The following is an 18,626-nucleotide window of genomic DNA, read 5'->3' on the forward strand; positions in this document are numbered from 1 at the left end:
CTAAGCTATAGTTATTTGCCCAGGTTTAAAGTATCAGAGATGAATTCCTTCTTATGCAGATGTCAAATCCAACCAAAAAGCTATTAGTTACTCCAGTATCTGTGCCATTATTAAACTAGTGAATGAATATGTCTTGCTTGGCAGGTCAGTATTGTAGTATGCAGGATTTACTGCTGAATAGTAATATTGATGGCTTCCTTCCTACCCTATTGGGGCTTGTATAGCACTTTCCAGAACTGTGAAACTAGCCAAAGGAGAAGACGTTTTCAGGTCACTGCTAGCCTGATTCTTCTATGTCTTGTAGCAAAAATACGTCCTGCCTCAGCAGTAGAGACTTACTATTTAGTTCTGCTGGACAGCGAAAAGGCAATGGCAATAGCCCGTGTTAGTTATAGTGCTTCTGAGGTATCCCTGTTGCTACAAGCAAGCCAGGCACTGAGATTTTTATTTACTAATCCCATATCTTCTGGGAGAAGTATTGTCCATCCATGCGGGCTATCTGAATTTAAACTCCTTAAGAATTAATATTTAGTTAGCTTACAAAGCAGTGAGCTTCCACAAGGGTTTTTGTAGCCTTAGTTTTGGCTAATCACCTGCACTCTGCTTCTTTCCTGTCCTTCCCTATCCTTCCTTACACCTTTAGCCTCTAATAGTCCTTTATCTCTACTATTACATGATAGGGGTTCAACCATCCTCTTCCTCCTTGAAGGATTTTTTTTTTTTTTTTTTTTTTTTTGGTCTGTTTTACTTTTTATGACAGGGTTTCTCTGTATAATAGCCCTGGCTGTCCTGGAACTCTCTTTGTAGACCAAGCTGGCCTCGAACTTGAGCTCCACATGCCTCTGCCTCCCAAGTGCTGGGATTAAAGGCATGTGCCACCACACCTAGCAAGGATATTTTTTAAAAAACACCTTCACAAGTAGAAAATATTAATACCAGGAAAGTATCCCAGGATTACAGTACCACAACTTTAAAAAGAGCACTAGAGATGAGAATCTACTCCCAGCTGTGATAGCTGATTTTGTTCTTACACTTCTACTTAATTGTAAATGAAAGTTTGGACAAGTCAATATGAAACAACTGCTTTCCACACTGCACTGACAGAAGAAGCAAAGAGAACCCTCATAGCCCTCTTTTTCTGCTTGAGATACTTTATTGAATGTGGCACATTGAAAGGATTCCAGAAAGAAGAAAAAAAAAAAAAAAACCATGATGGTCTTACTGAATTGAAGACTTGGAGATCAGGATGAGGAAGAGAAGAGGAATGTACTGGGGAAGGAACTCCAGATATCTCCACAGGGCCTGAGTCTGTGGCTGAATACTGATATGTGCTTACTTAGAGTGATATCTGCTGAGACTGACAAAGAATAATTAATGGGAACAGAACAAGTACCAGGAAATTTTCAGCTCAACAGTTCCCAAAGCTAAAAAGGGTTTGGAGATGGTTTAATTTTGCAAGCACAGTAAAGACATTTTGTTAAAATCTTGGACACTCAATACAGACTGGAGAAGGGCCACATTTAGTACTAAGGGTAGAATAAAGGGATATTTATGGGGAAAGCTTATGAACAGGTTTTAAAGTTGATCCTCAAGTGACTTAGCTGCTAGTCAAAATAAAGCTTAATGCTCTTTAAAAAACTACAAAGTTATGACACCTAACAAGGAGGCATTCTTAGTGGTAAGTGAAAAGGCCACTGCAGGGAAGTAGGAAAATGGCCCACAAGTGTAAAATAAATTGGACAGTAGAAATTTTTTTAAAAATCCAAACAAAAAACAATGCCCCCAACAACAGCAACAATAAAAACAACAACAAAACCCCAAAACAAAACAACCAAAAGAGCAGTTAAGCAAAAAGAGGGATAAAAAATATGTTGAAGAATTTAGAACATAAGATTAATAGGAATAGAGGAAGGAGATTCCTAACTCAAAGGCCCAGAAAATATCAAGAAAAATTTCCCTACTCTATAGAAAGAGATGATTATAAATGTACAGAAAGCTTACAAAACGCCAAATGATTAGACCAAAAAATAATCAAAACATTAAATGTGTAGAACAAAGAAGGAATAAAAGCTTCAAGAGAAGTCCAAATAACATATAAAGGCAGACCTATTAGGCTAGACTTCTCACAGTGACTTTAAAAGCCAGAAGAGCCTGGGCAAATGTCTCTCTCTAAGAGACCACAGATGCCAGCCTAGACTACTATATCCTGCAAAACTGTCAATCAACATAGATGAAGAAAAGATATTCCATGACAAAACCGAATTTAAGCATTATCTTTCCACATCCAGTCCTATAGAGGATACTAGAAGGAAAACTCTTAACATAAAGAGATTACATCTACACCCAAGAAAACACAGGAAATAAATAACTTCACACCAGTAAAATCAAAAAAAGGGGATCATGTGCAGATGGACCTAACATATTTACAGAACATTTCACCCAAACACAAAAGAATATACCTTCTTCTCAGCACCTCAGGGGACCTTCTCCAAAACTGACCATATACTCAGACTCAAAGCAAATCTCAACAGATACATGAAAAATGAAATAACTCCCTATATCTTAATCAGACCATCATAGATTAAAGCTGCACTTCAACAACAACAGAGACAACAGGAATCCTACAAACTCACGGGAGCTGAACAACTCTATCCTCAAGGAAGAAATAAATTAAAGACTTTTTAGAATTCAAGGAAAATGAATGCACAATATGCCCAAACTTATGGGACACAATGAAGGCAGAGCTAAGAGGAAAGTTCATAGCACTAAGTGCTTTGAAAAAGAAACTGGAGAGTTGTTATACTAGCAATTTAAGAGCATACCTGACACTCTAGAGCAAAAAGAAGCAAACATACACAAGAGGAGTAGATGGCAGGAAATAGTCAAACTGAAAGTCAGTAGTCAAAGCTGAAATCAATGAATTAGAAACAAAGAAAACAATACAAAGAATCTATGAAACCAAGAGCTAGTTCTTTGAGAAAATTAACAAGATAGACAAACCCTTAGTCAAATTAACTAAAAGGAAGAGCAAGAATATCCAAATTAACAAAATCAGAAATAAAAAGGGGGACATAACTTCAGAAACTGAGGAAATCCAAAGAGTCATTAGGTCTTACTTCAAAAGCCTATATTCCACAAAATTGGAGAAATCTAAAGGAAACGGCTGATTTTCTTGATAGATACCACTTACCAAAGTTAAATCAAGATCAGGTAAACAATTTAAATAGTTTGTATAAACTCTAATGAAATAGAAGCAGTCATTAAAAGGCTGCCAACAGCAGCCACAACAACAACAAATATAAGCCCAGGGTCAGATGGTTTTAGAACAGAATTCTACCTGCCTTTCAACAAAGAGCTAATACCAATAGTACTCAAACTATTCTACAATATAGAAACAGAAAGAACATTGCCAAACTCATTCTTTGAGGCCACAGTCACCCTGATACCTAGACCACACAAAGACTCAACAAAGAAAGAATTACAGACCAATTTCCTTTATGAACATTGGTGCAAAAATACTCAATAAAATACTCAAAAATCCAATCTAAGAAGACATCAAAAGCATCCACCATGATCAAATATGCTTCATCCCAGGGATGCAGGGATGTTTCAGCATACAAAAATCCATCCATGTAATCCACCATATAAACAAACTGAAGGGGAAAAAAAATCACATGATCATCTCATTAGATGCTGAAAAAGCTTTTAACAAAATCCAATGCCCCTTCATATTAAAAGTTTTGGAGAGATTGGGGATATAAAGCACATACCTAAATACAATAAAGGCAATATACAGCAAGCCTATAGCCAACATCAAATTAAATGGGAGAAACTTAAAGCAATTCCACTGAAATCAAAACAAAGACAAGGCTGCCCACTGTCTCCTTATCTCTTCAGTATGGTACTTGAAGTTCTGGCGAGAGCAAAAGACAAAGAGATCAAGGAAGAAGTCAAAGTATCACTATTTGCAGATGATATGATGGTATACAGAAGTGACCCCTAAAATTCCACCATGCCTCGTATGGCTGATAAACATCTTCAGGTAAGTAAGTGACTAGATACAAAATTAACTTTAAAAAAATCAGTAGCTCTTCTTTATGCAAACAATAAATGGTCTGAGAAGAAAATTAGGGAAACAACACCCTTCACAATAGCTACAAATAATAGAAAATATCTTGGTTTAATTCTAACCAAGCAAGTGAAAGACATGTATGGTAAGAACTTCAAGTTTATAAATAAAGAAACCGAAGAAGATACCAGAAGACGAAAAGATTTCCCATGCTCATGGATCACTAGAATTAACATAGTAAAAATGGCCATCTTCCCAAACCAATCTACAGATTTAGTGCAAGTCACATCAGAATATTAACATAATTCTTAATAGACCCGGAAAAAGCAATTCTCAACTTCCTATGGGGGAAAAAACTCAGGATATCTAAAACAATCCCCTGTACAATAAAAGAACTTTTAGAGTTATCATCATCCCTGATTTTAAAGCTGCATAGTAAAGCAATAGTAATAAAAACTGCATGGCATTGACATCAAAATATACAGGTTGATCAGTGGAATCAAATCAAAGACCCAGAAATAAATCCACACACCTACGGACACCTGATTTTTTTTTTTTTTTTTTTTTACAAAGAAGCCAAAACCATACAATGGGGAAAAGAGAGCATCTTCAACAAATGGTGCTGGTCTAACTGGTCTAAGCTGGTCTACATGTAGAAGAATGCAAATAGATCCATATTTATTAACCTGCACAAAACTAAAATCCACGTGGATCAAAGATGCCAATTTAAAACCAGATACATTAAATCTAATAGAAGAGCAAATGGACATTGACACAGGAGACAGCTTCCTGAACAGAACACCAGTAGCTCAGGCAGTAACATCAACAACCAATAAGTGGGACCTTAGGAAACTGAAAAGCCTCTGTAAGGCAAAGGACACTGTCAGTAGGACAAAATGGTAGCCTACAGAATGGGAAAAGATCCTCACCAGCCCTACATCTGACAGAGGGTAATAACCAAAATATATAAAGGACTCAAGAAATTAAACACTTTGCCAGGTGTAGTGGTGCTCGCCTTTAATCCCAGCACTTGGGAGGCAGAGGTAGGCAGATCTCTGTGAGTTGGAGACCTTCCTGGCCTACAAAGCCAGTCCAGGACAGCCAGAGCTACTATACAGAGAAACCCTGTTTTGAAAAACAAAACAAAACAAAACAACAACAACAAAAGAAATTAAGCACCAACAAACCAAATATCCCAATTAAAAAGTGGGATACAGAGCTAAAGCGAGAATTCTCAAACTGAGAAATCTCTAAGCCGAGAAGCACTTAAAGAAATGTTTAACATCCTTAGTCATCAGGGAAATGCAAATCAAAATAATCTGAATTTCCATTTTATACCTGTCAGAATGGCTAACATCAAAAACTCAAGTGACAACACATGCTGGTGAAGATGTAGAGCAAGGGGAACACTCCTCCATTGCTGGTGGGAGTGCAGACTTGTACAATCACTTTGTAAATCAACCTGGCCGGTTCTCAGAAAATTAGGGATAGTGTACCTAAAGACCCAGCTATACCACTGCTGGGCAGATATCCAAAAGATGTTTTATGGTGCCAGAAGGACTCTTGCTCAACTATGTTCATAGCAGTTTTATTCATAATAGCTAGAATCTGGAAACAACCTAGATGCCCCTCAACTGAAGACTGGATAAAGAAATTGTGGTACTCAGCTATTAAAAACAAGGAAATCTTGAAATTTGCAGGCTAGATAAATTTGGATGGAACTAGAAAATAACATCATGAATGAGGTAACCCAAACCCATTAAGACAACATATGTCCTCACTTGTAAGTGGATATTAGCCACATAATACGGGATAACCACACTACAATACACAGACTCAAAGAATCTAAGTAGCAAGGAGGCCCAAGGGAGACTACTAGAATCCTACTCAGAAAGTAGACATCTAAAGTAGACGGAGGAAGGGAACAGCATGGGAGAGGAGGTGGGGGAGGGTAACGAGAGTGGGGTGGGGAAAGGGGGAGCAGGAGGGGTGGGAGTGAGAATGGAAGTTGGGGGGTTCCCTGAGTCTATGGTGGTGACCTATTGAGGAACTGCTGTTCAGGTGCCAGAATATCAAGGACCTGCTGTTCGGGCACCAGAATATTGAGGAATAATTAAGTCCAGCTTCAACATCAACTGGGGAAACTAAGGCAAGGCATGGGTCCTGTGGCTGCTGGTGACCCTGCAGACTTTCTCTGAGGGCACCTTCCAAGCTGGAACTGATATGGCTTCCACTGGTGTGGCAAGCTGGGACTAGGGCTGATGGCTCCTAGCAGGGGCTTCCATTGAGAGTAGCTAAGCACCTAAAAAAGAAAGAGAAAGAAGGAGAGACAAAAACCAGAGACACACACATGCGCACGCGTGCACACACACACACCCCACTTGATGAAGTAAGACAGATTCCAGCAGGTATCTTCCAACAAGCTTCTTCTTTCAGGTTTCTCTTACTTTACACACACACACACACACACACAACACACACACACACACACACACACACACACACACACACACACACACCCACCCACCCACCCACCCACCCACCCCTTGGTGGATGGAATCCAAAGTGTGAGTTCCAACCCAACCAGCTATTATACATACTTTGGTGGATGGAACAAACTCTGAAGAGAGAGTTCTAACAACTTTCTTATTTCTCTCACAGCTTATATACCCCCCCAAGATCTTTCAAGCAGTACAAAAATCACTATATGGTTACATTCTATTTTTTTTAAGTGAATAATTACAATAAGTATAAGTAAAAAAAAAAACATGTTCCTCAATACTTTCACATGATCAAATGTTTTACATATTATGGGTGAGAAACAAATGTGAAAAACAAGTTATTTCCAAGAACCCACACACATTTGTAACTAAGCAACTATTTATATATTAACAGAGTATAAGCCAGCTTTTCATAACTGGCAGGCCACAATTTGCAGTTCCAAAGAAATAATCAATGATCTTAAAAAGTAATCTAATAAAGATCTTAAAAGAAGCACAAATCTAAATTTCTATATAAAATAATCATCCATTTTTACTTTAAATCCTAAAAGTGTTCATCTACTTATTAATAATTTCTATTAAATCATCAGGAAGCTGAAGGCAAAAATAAGTATAACAAATTGTCACTTTGAAGTTCAGCTTCAGTGAGAGAGTCACGTCAGCTAGTTGTGATGTATTGTCTTTGGTCACCAACCTCAAAAGGTCCCAAGCTTTACTATTAAGTGTACTTTTTCTTTTCTTTTTTCTTTTTTCCTTTTTTTAAGATTTATTAATTTATTATATATACACTCTTCTGCCTGCATGTGTGCTTGCCTGCCAGAAGAGGGCACCAGATCTCATTATAGATGGTTGTGAGCCACCATCTGGTTGCTGGGAATTGAACTCAGGACCTCTGGAAGAGCAGACAGTGTTTTTAACCTCCGAGCCATCTCTCCAGCCTGAGTGTACTTTTTCTTAACTTCAGATTGTTCCCTAAGATTTTCTGCTTCAGAACCAGTAGCAAAAACATCTTTACGTAACCTTGAACAATCTGTTTTTCCAAATTATTTCTAAGGGTCATTGTTAGGGATCTACTTCTGCAGATGCTTTTCAAGGGTGGTGATTGAATCATTAATTTGCTCCAGCAGCAATGCCTGAAAGAGATCAAGCATTGTTATTGAGTATGCCAGTGATACTGCCCAGTGAGGGGCTGGGATTATAAGGACTGCAAGGGTAACAAGCATCTATGCTCCATAACAGCATGAAGTCCTCAGGACACGCAGTTCTCAGGGTTATGCCTCGCCAAGACACACTCATCATGGGTTTGCTAACTAGCGGTCTGTATTCGAGTTCTAGGGTTTTCCTGTTCCTCCTGCATGGCCCCCAACAGTGACCCTTGCTGAGACTACTAGCAGCAGGGGATATGGAGCCTGAAGTGGCTCTTGTATCCAGTTGGGACTTTCAGTGGGGAGAGGAGGACACTAACCCACACACAAAACCTTCAACCCAGCCAACCAATGACTGGCCCACCTTGAGTCACATGCCATCAGAGAGAGCCCACTTCTGAGTACTATTAATAATATTCCACTATACTTACAGACAGGAGATTAACATGAGTCATCTGAGTGGCTTCACCCAGCAGCTCATGAAAACACCCAGAGACCGCATCTAAATATTAGGTGGCACTCAGGGTTATCTTATGGAAGAGGGAGAGGAAGGATTGAAAGAGCCAGAGAGGTCAAGGACACTACAAGAAAACCTACAAGCCTGGACCCATAGGGGCTCATAGAGACTGAACCACCAATCAGCACTTATGGGATGGATCTAGGCCTCTCACACATGTAGAGCTTGGTCCTCTTGTGGGACCTCTAACAGCCGGAGCAGCACCTGTCTCTGATTTTGTTGCCTGCCTTTGGATTCCTTTACCCTAACTGGACTTCCCCTAACTGGCTACCTTAATAGAAGAAGTTGTACCCAGTCGTACTTGATATGCCAAGGAAGATTGGCATCCACGGGATGTCTCTCCTCTGAGAAGAAAGCGAGGGGGCATTGGGGAAGAGAAAGAGGGACTACTAGGTGGAGAAGAGGGAGGGAAAGCTCCTACTCTGATGTAAAAATAAAAATAAAAATAGAGTATTCCAAGAGAAAAACTTTAAAAAATGTTTTTAAAGCCATAAGCAAAAAGAAAATAAAACTCCCTATGATAAAGCAAAACTTCACAAAATGGATACAACAACAGATTAGACACTATAAAAAGTAAGATTGAAGAAATTGAAGATAATAGCACAAACTATATTACTAGAAAAATAAAAAAAGACAACAAAACCAACAGAGCTACTGTTAAGTGGTGTTAAGTGATGTTAAGTGGTCTGATATGTATAATTTTGAGTATCAGAAGAGTCAAGAGATCAGGTGAAATTGTAGCTCACTATTTTCAGTAAGGTTATAAATAAATAACCCAAAGCTGAATCAATTAGAGAAAACATCCTTGAGCCACAGCATGTTTAGTTTACTGAGGCATAGGAGAGACAGCCTAAAAAGAGGCACATTGGTTATAGGAAACAGTGGTAGAGCACCTGCCTGAAGTGTGTGAGGCTCTGGGTTCAGTCTGTAACAGCGTTACATAAATAAACATAGAAGACAATAAGAATGATTAAACGTTACCAGAAATAATGTAAATCAGAACATGTTTATTATGGTAGAAGAGAAAGTTTTATCCTGAATTTCTATATTTAAGCTGGATGGTGGTTGTGAAGGACCATCTTAATCCCAGCACTTGGAAGGCAGAGCAGGCAGGTTTCTGAGTTCAAGGCCAGCCAGGTCACAGCACATGTTTCAGCACAGTGGGGGTTGCACAAAGAAGCCCCTGTTTTGAAAATACAAAATCAACCAACCAATCAATCAATCAATCAATCAATCTCTATCCAGAGAGAATAGCATGCAAAAATAAAGATAAAAAGGAAGTTAAATATTTTTGAGTAAAAGCTGACCCTCTTGCCAGAGTAAGAAATGCTAAAGAAACTAGGCTGGGGCTAGAGAAATGGCTCCGAGACTAACAGCACTTACTGCTCCCACAGGACCCGAGACAGGGTCTCAGCATCTACATTGGGCAATAACACTAACTCCAGGATCTGATGTGCTGTTCTCTCCTCCACAAGTACCTGCACATGCACATAAACTCAGTAGGCAAGCACACATATATGTAAATATAAATAAATCCTTAGAAAGTGTGGGTCAGACTTGGAGAAGTGGCCCAGAGGTTAAGAGCACTGGCTGTTCTTCTAGAGGTCCTGAGTTCAATTCCTAGCAGCCACATGGTGGCTCACAAACATCTGTAATGAGATCTGGTTCCTTCTTTTGGTGCGCAGACATATATGCAGGCAGAACATTGCATAATAAATACATAAATCTTAAAAAAAAAAAAAAAAGAAAAGAAAAAAATTGTGGACAAAAGGAATATCATGCTAAATACAAACCTAGATATACACAAAGAATAAAGCATTTTTAATATAGTATTATACAAATAATCAATGCTTTTTTCCTTTCATTATTTCTGTTAAAACTGTTTATAATAATGCATTGTGGCATGTAACATGCAGAAATATATGATATTAGCACAAATAGTTCAATGGTATCATATTTAGCCTGTGATGCAGCTGATCTTTAATTATATTCATACCGAACATACATAGGCATGAAATTTTATCCTAAAAGTTCACTTAGTAGGCAGTTTGTCTTACTATTCTTGCACCCAAAACTAGTTCTGGACCATGCCTTCAGTGCCAGCGAGATTCTGGAACATATTTGAATGGAAGCTGTTCACAGAAGCAGAGTTACTAAAGCTTGCTAAGGAGGTGAGACGCCACTGTTTGGAACCAGGTGTTTGTGCAGCTTGATGCAGATAAGGGTCCTAGGTTGCTAGGTGCTTTGTTAGGAGAGGGATGTGTATGTGCATAGCCCAAGCAAAGTAGAGACTCAGCTTGCTAAATTTTCTGTATGCTTGCCTATCTGACTTCTGCCTCCAGAGGGTTGGTATTATAGGCATGAATCCAATGCCTTGATTTAATTAATTAATTTTTATTTTTTAATTAAACACTTTTATTTTTACATATACATTTATATTATTAAAAACATATATACAATAAACTACCTATAGCAAGAAGAACCATGACACAATCAGGAATTATATAAATGTTGCATTCTTAGTGTTTTGGCTATTTGTATTTGACAGCCTTGAAGAGAACATCTTTCCTATCTTGGTGCATTTAAAATTCTGAATGTAAATTAATCTCCATCACATCTTGTCATTATCAACTTAAACCATCTATCTAGGCCTAAAAACATCTTAACCCCTAAACAACTAAGCTTCATTGTAAAACTAAGCTACCTGGTCTTCAACTCCATCAGAGACTTGGGAAGGAATAAATTTGATTACCTGAGTATGCCGGGAGTGCAGGTTAGTAGCTTTCCAAATGGAATGATGACAGAGACAGTTTTCTACCTGAATAATCACTCAAAACTCTCTATTATGTTGAAGCATCTTCTTCAGCCTTCTAGCCCAATATATCTGACAGACATATTTGTGAGGCAGGAGCTATTGAGGACTTGCTTACCCTGTCTTGGCAGAGTTTGGCCATCGACTCTGCTTGCATCCAAGCTTGCCCATTTTTAGGCAGAATTCTGTCTGTGGTAGAAATGAGGACATTTTGCCCAGTGGCTGGTTTGTCACATTTGAAGCCATCTCCATAAGGAGGTTCTTTGATGCTCATCATCCTCTTTGAGGTAGGCTGGGTGTTGAATTTAATTTATCTTTAAATATAACTGGGCTAAACTCTAATCAAAAGAGATTGTCAGAATGTGTTAAAGATCACACTTTAACTGTATGTTGCCTATAGGAAACTCACTTTAAATCCAAATACACAAATAGATGGAGAGTGAAAGAATAGAAAAATATACTGCATCACAGTGTTAACCAAGAGAATGGATGTAACTGTACCAGTGTCAGGTAAACCAAACTTTAAAACAAAAGCTTCCTCAGACAAAGAGCATATTATGTTAATAAAAGTTCTAATATAATTTCTACCTCATCATATACATTTTCCATCTAACTATATATCCTTAAAGTATAAAAGGAAAAAAGAATAGAAGGAATTAGTAGGATTTCAATAATAATTGGAGACTTCAGTGTTTGGAAGAGACCAGTTATATTTATTTAGACATATACAGAATTGCCAGCAACAGCAGAATGTTCATTTTCTTCAGGTGTGCATGGAACATTCTCCAGATAGACTACATGTTCCCCTAAATCAAGTCTCAGTCAACTTTGATCATTGAATCAGTGATCAAAGAATCTTTCAACCAGAAAATAATCTAATGGCTTCACTGATGAATTCTACTAAATATTCAAGGAAGTGCTAATACTAGTTCTTGAACTTACAAAAATGTGTAGAAGACTTTCTGACTCATTTGGTAAGCCATCATATCTTTAACTCAAAGCCAAAGATTGTTGTAGTGTTTTTTTTTCCTCCCAGCCCCAAACTCCCAGAACAAAGACTCGTGAGACTCAAAATATTATTTACACATACCTAGGCCATATTTCTTTGACTAGCTCATAACTTAAAACAACCCATTTATACTAATCCACATTCTGCCATGTGGCTGGTTACCTGTGCTCGGGTACCATGTTTGTCCTCCTCACTAATCTTCTGCACCTGACTCTATCCCAGCATCCTTTGTGCCTGCTGATGTCTCACCTATTCTACCTATTCCATTGGCCATAGGTTTTTTAATTGACAGGAAATACATTCATATTATACACAAAGTATTCTCTCATTAAACCTTGTAAACAGTATGTAAAAGTACTTAATACAATACTAAGAGGTCAAATTCAATACCATCTTGAAATGACTACCTACTGGCCATGTGAGACTTACCTTAGAATATAAGATTTCCTGTTTCTCTCTTTGTGTTTGTTAACAATCTTAGGAAACAGAAATGAAAATGGTGCTTCTTGACCCCAGGGTTTCAGGACAGTCTGAAGATGGAGAATGTAGGGGTCCTTCACACACCCTTTCTAATTTTCACAACATACAAAACAACTACACCTGGATTTTTCCAGACAACTTTTTTGGGGGTAAGTTAGCCCAAGCTGATTAAGAATCATGATTCTTCTACCTCTGGCTTGTGAGTGCTGGGATTACAGGTGTGTACCACTATACTTAAACCCTGAAAATGACTTGAATGTCCTTCAAGTCTTCATAGTGTTATGACAGTAAGTTGCCACTGTGTGGTGCCCAGTGTAGAAATCTCTTTTTCCAACCTTTTCCCAATACAAAACTAGGTATTCTTGTGGTACTTCCTCTCCCAAAATGAAGTCGAGTATCCTTACAATCTAGGGATCTCAATCATGTTCATTTTCTCTGCCAGTTAAAGAATTAAAATGCAGAAGAAATCTGGAGTGTGACAGGTAGCAGTGGAGGAATTACAAACACTGCAGAGAGCAGCAGACAGACACACGGAGAAAGACCTTCTGCAAAGCTGAGGTGGCATTTAGGAAGCCAAAAAATCCCGTTTCTTCTCAAGGGTTGGAGTTTTTGAAGTCTCTCAAGAGTTTCCCTCCCCTAATTTAGAGTTGGTTACTTTGAAGAAGGAGGGTGGTTGATTGGCCCGCACCTGTATAACATGTCCTCACCCAGCCTTAAGTTTGTTGAGCCAGTCTGTCAGAGGAGGCCTGCTGGAGGGAGAACACCCACAGTGTGGGGGCACTTGAGGGAGCTTTGGTTTCAGATCCTAAGAAACCAACTCTTCCCACATCAAGCGGCTGTGGTTATCTTTTCCAAGCCATTGTGTGCTCAGTTTTTAGTGTTCTTGAGATACCCATGTTCCCTCTATGCAACACTGTTTGATTAGCTTCTTACCGACTTAGTCCATTGTATTATAATTTCTGCTGATTCTTTTTCATTTCTCCCCTTAAAATAGTATATAAGATGCTATACTTTTAATAAGCTTGGTTGGCGTAAGACATAGCTTGTGCAGTACTTCCTGATCTTCTGTCTTTGTATTCTGACCTCCTGATCCTCCCTCTCAAGACCCTGTCGTGGGAGAACACCCTGCTGGGCCAGAGCACTGTTTAGTTGTAGAATTATGAATGGCTAAGATGATAAATTGTGTTTTGCATATTTTGCCACAGCTTTTCAAATCCAAAAGTTTTTACTGGTTATAAAGCTTATAATAATAGACATGTCTAAACTCTAGTTGATGTTGATACGATGCGTTAACGTGCTCAGGTTTTCCCTTAACTTGTAGGTTTTCAACAACTGTTCAGAGATTGTACTCTCATACTTGTAAGAAAGCTGCATACTGACTGTCAGAATAAGCCCTGGGATGTTAAGCTCCTTAGTGTAAATGGGTACCAAGCAGTGTCAGAGTAGGCTCACAGAAGGTTCTTAAAGATTCTCAAGTACAATAGGATTATATTTCTGTTTATTGTCAAACTGTGTTAGTCTCCTTTCAGGAAATAATAGATACCTTATAGTATTTTTACTTAATTTATATCCTCTGATAATTTTCTACTTACAGATACATTTAGAATATAATAAAAATAGTTTGAGTGCTACCAAACCTAATTTTCCCATGTGTGTGTGTGTGTGTGTGTGTGTGTGTGTGTGTGTGTTTGCATACATGTATGTGGGTGGCCAAAGCAGCCAGAAGGTTTCAGATTCCTTGCAGCTGGAGTTAGAGGCAATGTGAGCCCCCTGCTGTGGATCCTGGGTTCTGAACTGTGGTCTCAAGATTGAGCAGCAAGTATTGATATTCTGTTCTAAATTTAGATATCCAAAGAGAAGAAGAGAAAGTAAAACGGTCTGTGAAAGATGCAGCCAAGAAGGGCCAAAAGGAAGTCTGTGTGGTTCTGGCCAAGGAGATGATCAGGTCAAGGAAGGCTGTGAGCAAGCTCTATGCATCCAAAGCACACATGAACTCTGTGCTCATGGGCATGAAGAACCAGCTGGGTAAGGCCCAGGTACCTTATGTACCCCAGTAATGCTGCTGTCATTGTTACTGTCAACACTGGTTTCCTTACATTGTCCTAACTAGGGTACTCTATAAATGTAAAATATAATTGTTACTATTATTTTCTTACGTTTTTGGCAAGGGTCTTGAAATAATGAATCTACATAAAAATCTTGTTGGTTTTTTTGTTTGTTTGTTTTGTTTTTGTTTTGCTTTGTTTTGCTTTGTTTTGTTTTTCAAGACAGGGTTTCTCTGTGTGTAGCCTTGCCTGTCCTGGACTGTTGTAGACCAGGCTGGACTTGAACTCACAGAGATCCACCTACCTCTGTGTGCCAAGTGCTGGGATTAAAGGCATGCACCACCACCGCCTGGCTAGGAATCTTCTTTTAGAAGTTAGAACAATTGAATGTGTATGTTCAGCTGTAGTCCATACTCCAACTGACGCTTAAATGTTCTTCATTTGCTTGAGTATTCTATTTAAATACTATGGCTTTAAAGTTCAGGTTTTGTTTGATCTTGGAGACCTGTATACTCTTCCCTCATCTCCGTTCTTCTCTGCATCCATCTGTACCTGCTCTTTCTGTCCCTGGGACGGGACTAGCTTGTTCTTACCTAAGTGCCCTTCTCTTATCTAAGTGCCCTTCTCTTGAAGGGATTGGTCCTTGTCCTACAGGTCTCAGTGAGGCACATAGTAAAGCCTTTCCTTCCTTCCTTCCTTCCTTCCTTTCTTTTTTTTGTTTGTTTGTTTTTGTTTGGATTTTTGAGACAGGGTTTCTCTGTGTAGCCTTGGCTGTGCTGGACTCGCTTTGTAGACCAGGCTGGCCTCGAACTCACAGCGATCCTCCTGCCTGTGCCTCCCAAGTTCTGGGATTACAGGTGTGCGCCACTGAGGCTGGTTTTAAAGCCTTTTCTAAAGCTTCTCTCAACAACACATGACCATGCCATAAATTTCCTTATTACTAGCTGGGCGTGGCAGCGCACAGTTAATCCCAGCACTCGGGAGGCAGAAGCAGGTGGATCACTGTGAGTTCGAGGCCAACCTGGTCTACAAAGTGAGTCCAGGACAGCCAAGGCTATACAGAGAAACCCTGTCTCAAAAAACAAAACAAAACAAAAAAATTTTTTTCTTACAACTCTTCTTCTCTTTTTCCCTCAAGACAGGGTTTCTATGCGCACCCCCTGGCTGTCCTAGAACTCTCTTTATAGACCAAACTGGCTTCAAACTCACAGAGATCTGCCTGTCAAGTGCTGGGATTAAAAGTTTGTGCTGCCAAGCCCAGTTTCCTTATAACTCTTCTAAGTAATTTCTAATGAAATTAACTTGTTTGGTTATTTTTAATTTTTTAAACAGTGCTAGGAATTGAACATTGAACCTTATACTGGTTAGGCAAGTGCTATACCAGTGAGCTATATCCCTATTCCTTGCTTGTTTGTTTGCTTAACATTTTTGAGTCTCAATATGTAGCACTATTGGCCTAGAACTCACAAAGATCCATTTGCCTCTGTTTCCTGAATGCTGGAATTAAAAGCATGGGACACCATACCCAACATTCATGTTTTGTTTTGTTTTTTTAGTTTTTATTTCATCTGCATTGCTGTATTGCCTGCATGCATGTCTGTATGAGGGTGTGGTATTCCCTGGAACTGGAGTTACAGATGGTTGTAAGCTGCCATGTGGTTGCTGGGAATTGAACCCAGATCCTCTGGAAGAACAGACAGTGCTCTTAACCACTGAGCCATCTCTGTAGCCCTCATACGTGTATTTCTAATGCACACATTGTGTCCTCCAATAGAACTGGATACCTTGCCTATCTAACCCATGGGTTATAAAAGAGTGCCTGGTCATGTAACATCTGTGAAGAGCACACGCACAAGCAGGTTCAGATGCTAGTGACTATTTCTCTGTAGTATGTAGTTAATATTAAACATGTAGCAGAATCCTTTATTAGTTCACTTTTTACAGACTTCTTTATATAGTTTCAAAATATTTATTTATTTGGGTTTTCTTTATGTGTATGAGTGTTTTGCCTGCATATATGTCTGTGACACAGGACCAGGACACCTCCCAGGGTTTGTCTCCAGGGCAGCTTTGATACTTATTTCTTCAATGAGACACCTTTTGTGTGGTTTAGGGTCTGCTTTGGAAGTGTCCCTGCAAGGAACTAGCCTTTTAACACATTTGGGGCCTGAGGGTTGTTGCCAGTGGGGGGTGGGGGAGTAAGGGTGTAGGGAGGGTGGGTACACTCACCTATCTCCTTCGCCTACAGACAAGGGCCCACACTCCTCCATCATCCAACACACACCAGGCATGCTTGCCTCCCCCACATTTCCCTACACAAAATAAATACATTTTTTAAAGGTATAGCAACCCTAAAGTAGACTCATATGGAACATGACTTGCCAAATCAAAACTGACAAAAGATCACTTGAAATTTGTGTTTACTCATTTCTGTGTAATTAATAATTGATTCAAAAAATTTGAAAGTCATTTTGACCATATCAGAATTTGAATATTTCTTTTAATATTGAAGCATATTCTCAAGCACCAAAGTATTTGTTTATAGGAATTGTTAGTTGGCATGTTGGCACAGTGCCTGTAAATCTCAGAAGTTGGGAGGTAAAGACGTTAGTGAATTCACGGTCAACCATTTTGTTTTCTTTCTTTCATTCTTTTGTTGCTGCTTTTGAGTTTCAAAATGTAGCTCTGGCTATTCCAGAACTCACTGTGTAGACCAGGCTGGCCTTGCACTCACAGAGCTCCACCTGCCTCTGCTTTCCAGTGCTGGGATCAAAGGTCTGCGCTACCACTCCCAGCAAGGCCAGCCGTTTACATTCTGGTAAATTTTCCAAAGGAGTAAAAGAATATATTCTTTTTCTTGGATTTTTCCTTAAGAATTAACAAAATTTTAAGTCATCTTTCATTATTGCTTATAAACATGACATATGTGTCCATGGGTCATTTTACAATCATTTACTTTCATGAGATTTTTAACTTCCTTATTTGCATTTCTGACTTGGTACCAAATTTAACCATGGCAGTGTAATGTGGAAAGAGTAACGTCCAGGCCAGGCATGATGATGCAGACCTTTAGTTTCCGCACTTCAGAGGCAGAGGCAGGTGGATGCCAGTGAGTTGGAGGCTACCTGGTCTACATAGCCAGTTCCAGGACAGCTAGGGCTACATAGTAAGATCCTCTTTTAAAACAGCAACAATTAGAAAGAAAAAATAAGGCTGAGACACTGTGTAGATGGCTTTGCCAAGTAGACCCATTGAGTGCAAGAATCTGTAGATAAAGTATAGATTCCTAAAGGAGATTCAAAGGCAGAATATAGTTTCCCAGACATCTGTTAGATAAGGGATCCAAATTGAGATATCATTAGTGTTAATAGAGAAAAAGTGTTGTCTGACATACAACACCTTGTGTAGACACATGACTCTTAAATGTTTGTCCACAGTATCACCACATTTTAAGTAACAGTTTCAGTGAGCATTATGTAAAGTTTTTGTCATTAATGTAAACTTGTTTGGTTTTTAACTTTTTTGATGTTTCATTTGTTTTGCATTCATTTTGTAATTATACATATTTGTAAACAGAAAAATTTACTCAGTAAAATGCATATATTTAAAGCCAGCACTGGAAAGACGTTGCTAACAGGGAACAGAAAGCATTTTGTTTTTCTTCAGTGAGGAATTGAAGTGATAAATTATGGCATGTTCCACCTTGATGTGGCACTCGGCCAACAGGAGGACGCTAGGGGTGCCATTTTCACAAGAAAGCAAGGCTGTGGGCAGTGGGTGTGCAGTGTACTCTGAGCGTAAATCAAGTATGTGCTTGTGCAAGTGTGTAAAGAAGTATAAGTGGGTCAGAATATCAGAAAAGGTGCTCCAGCTGAGGGGCTGGACAGAGGAGTTTCACTTGCTCTAAAGAGTACAGTGTGTTGAGTCTTTCTGAATTGTGTACTTTTCAGTTCTCTATTATGGTAAAATGTAAGGTTCTGCAAAATTAGATGTTGTAAATAGCCTGACAGATTACTAGGTATATGTCGTTCCTGCTGGTTTGCTTGAC

The 18,626-nt window shown here is 39.0% G+C and overlaps 1 protein-coding gene across 3 annotated transcripts in view; it reads left to right on the top strand.

The window, feature by feature from the left end:
* The window catches only part of LOC127197012 (charged multivesicular body protein 3), an 82,198-nt gene that overhangs the window by 46,306 nt on the left and 17,266 nt on the right, over nt 1–18,626 (top strand). For all 3 annotated transcript variants that reach the window (XM_051154698.1, XM_051154696.1, XM_051154697.1), the window contains one exon: nt 14,379–14,558. In XM_051154698.1, coding sequence (XP_051010655.1) covers nt 14,379–14,558 — 180 coding nt within the window. The remainder of the gene's footprint in view (nt 1–14,378; nt 14,559–18,626) is intronic.

The sequence above is a fragment of the Acomys russatus genome, chromosome 13, assembly GCF_903995435.1.
Source record: "Acomys russatus chromosome 13, mAcoRus1.1, whole genome shotgun sequence".
In the NCBI taxonomy this organism is placed as follows: Eukaryota; Metazoa; Chordata; class Mammalia; order Rodentia; family Muridae; genus Acomys; species Acomys russatus.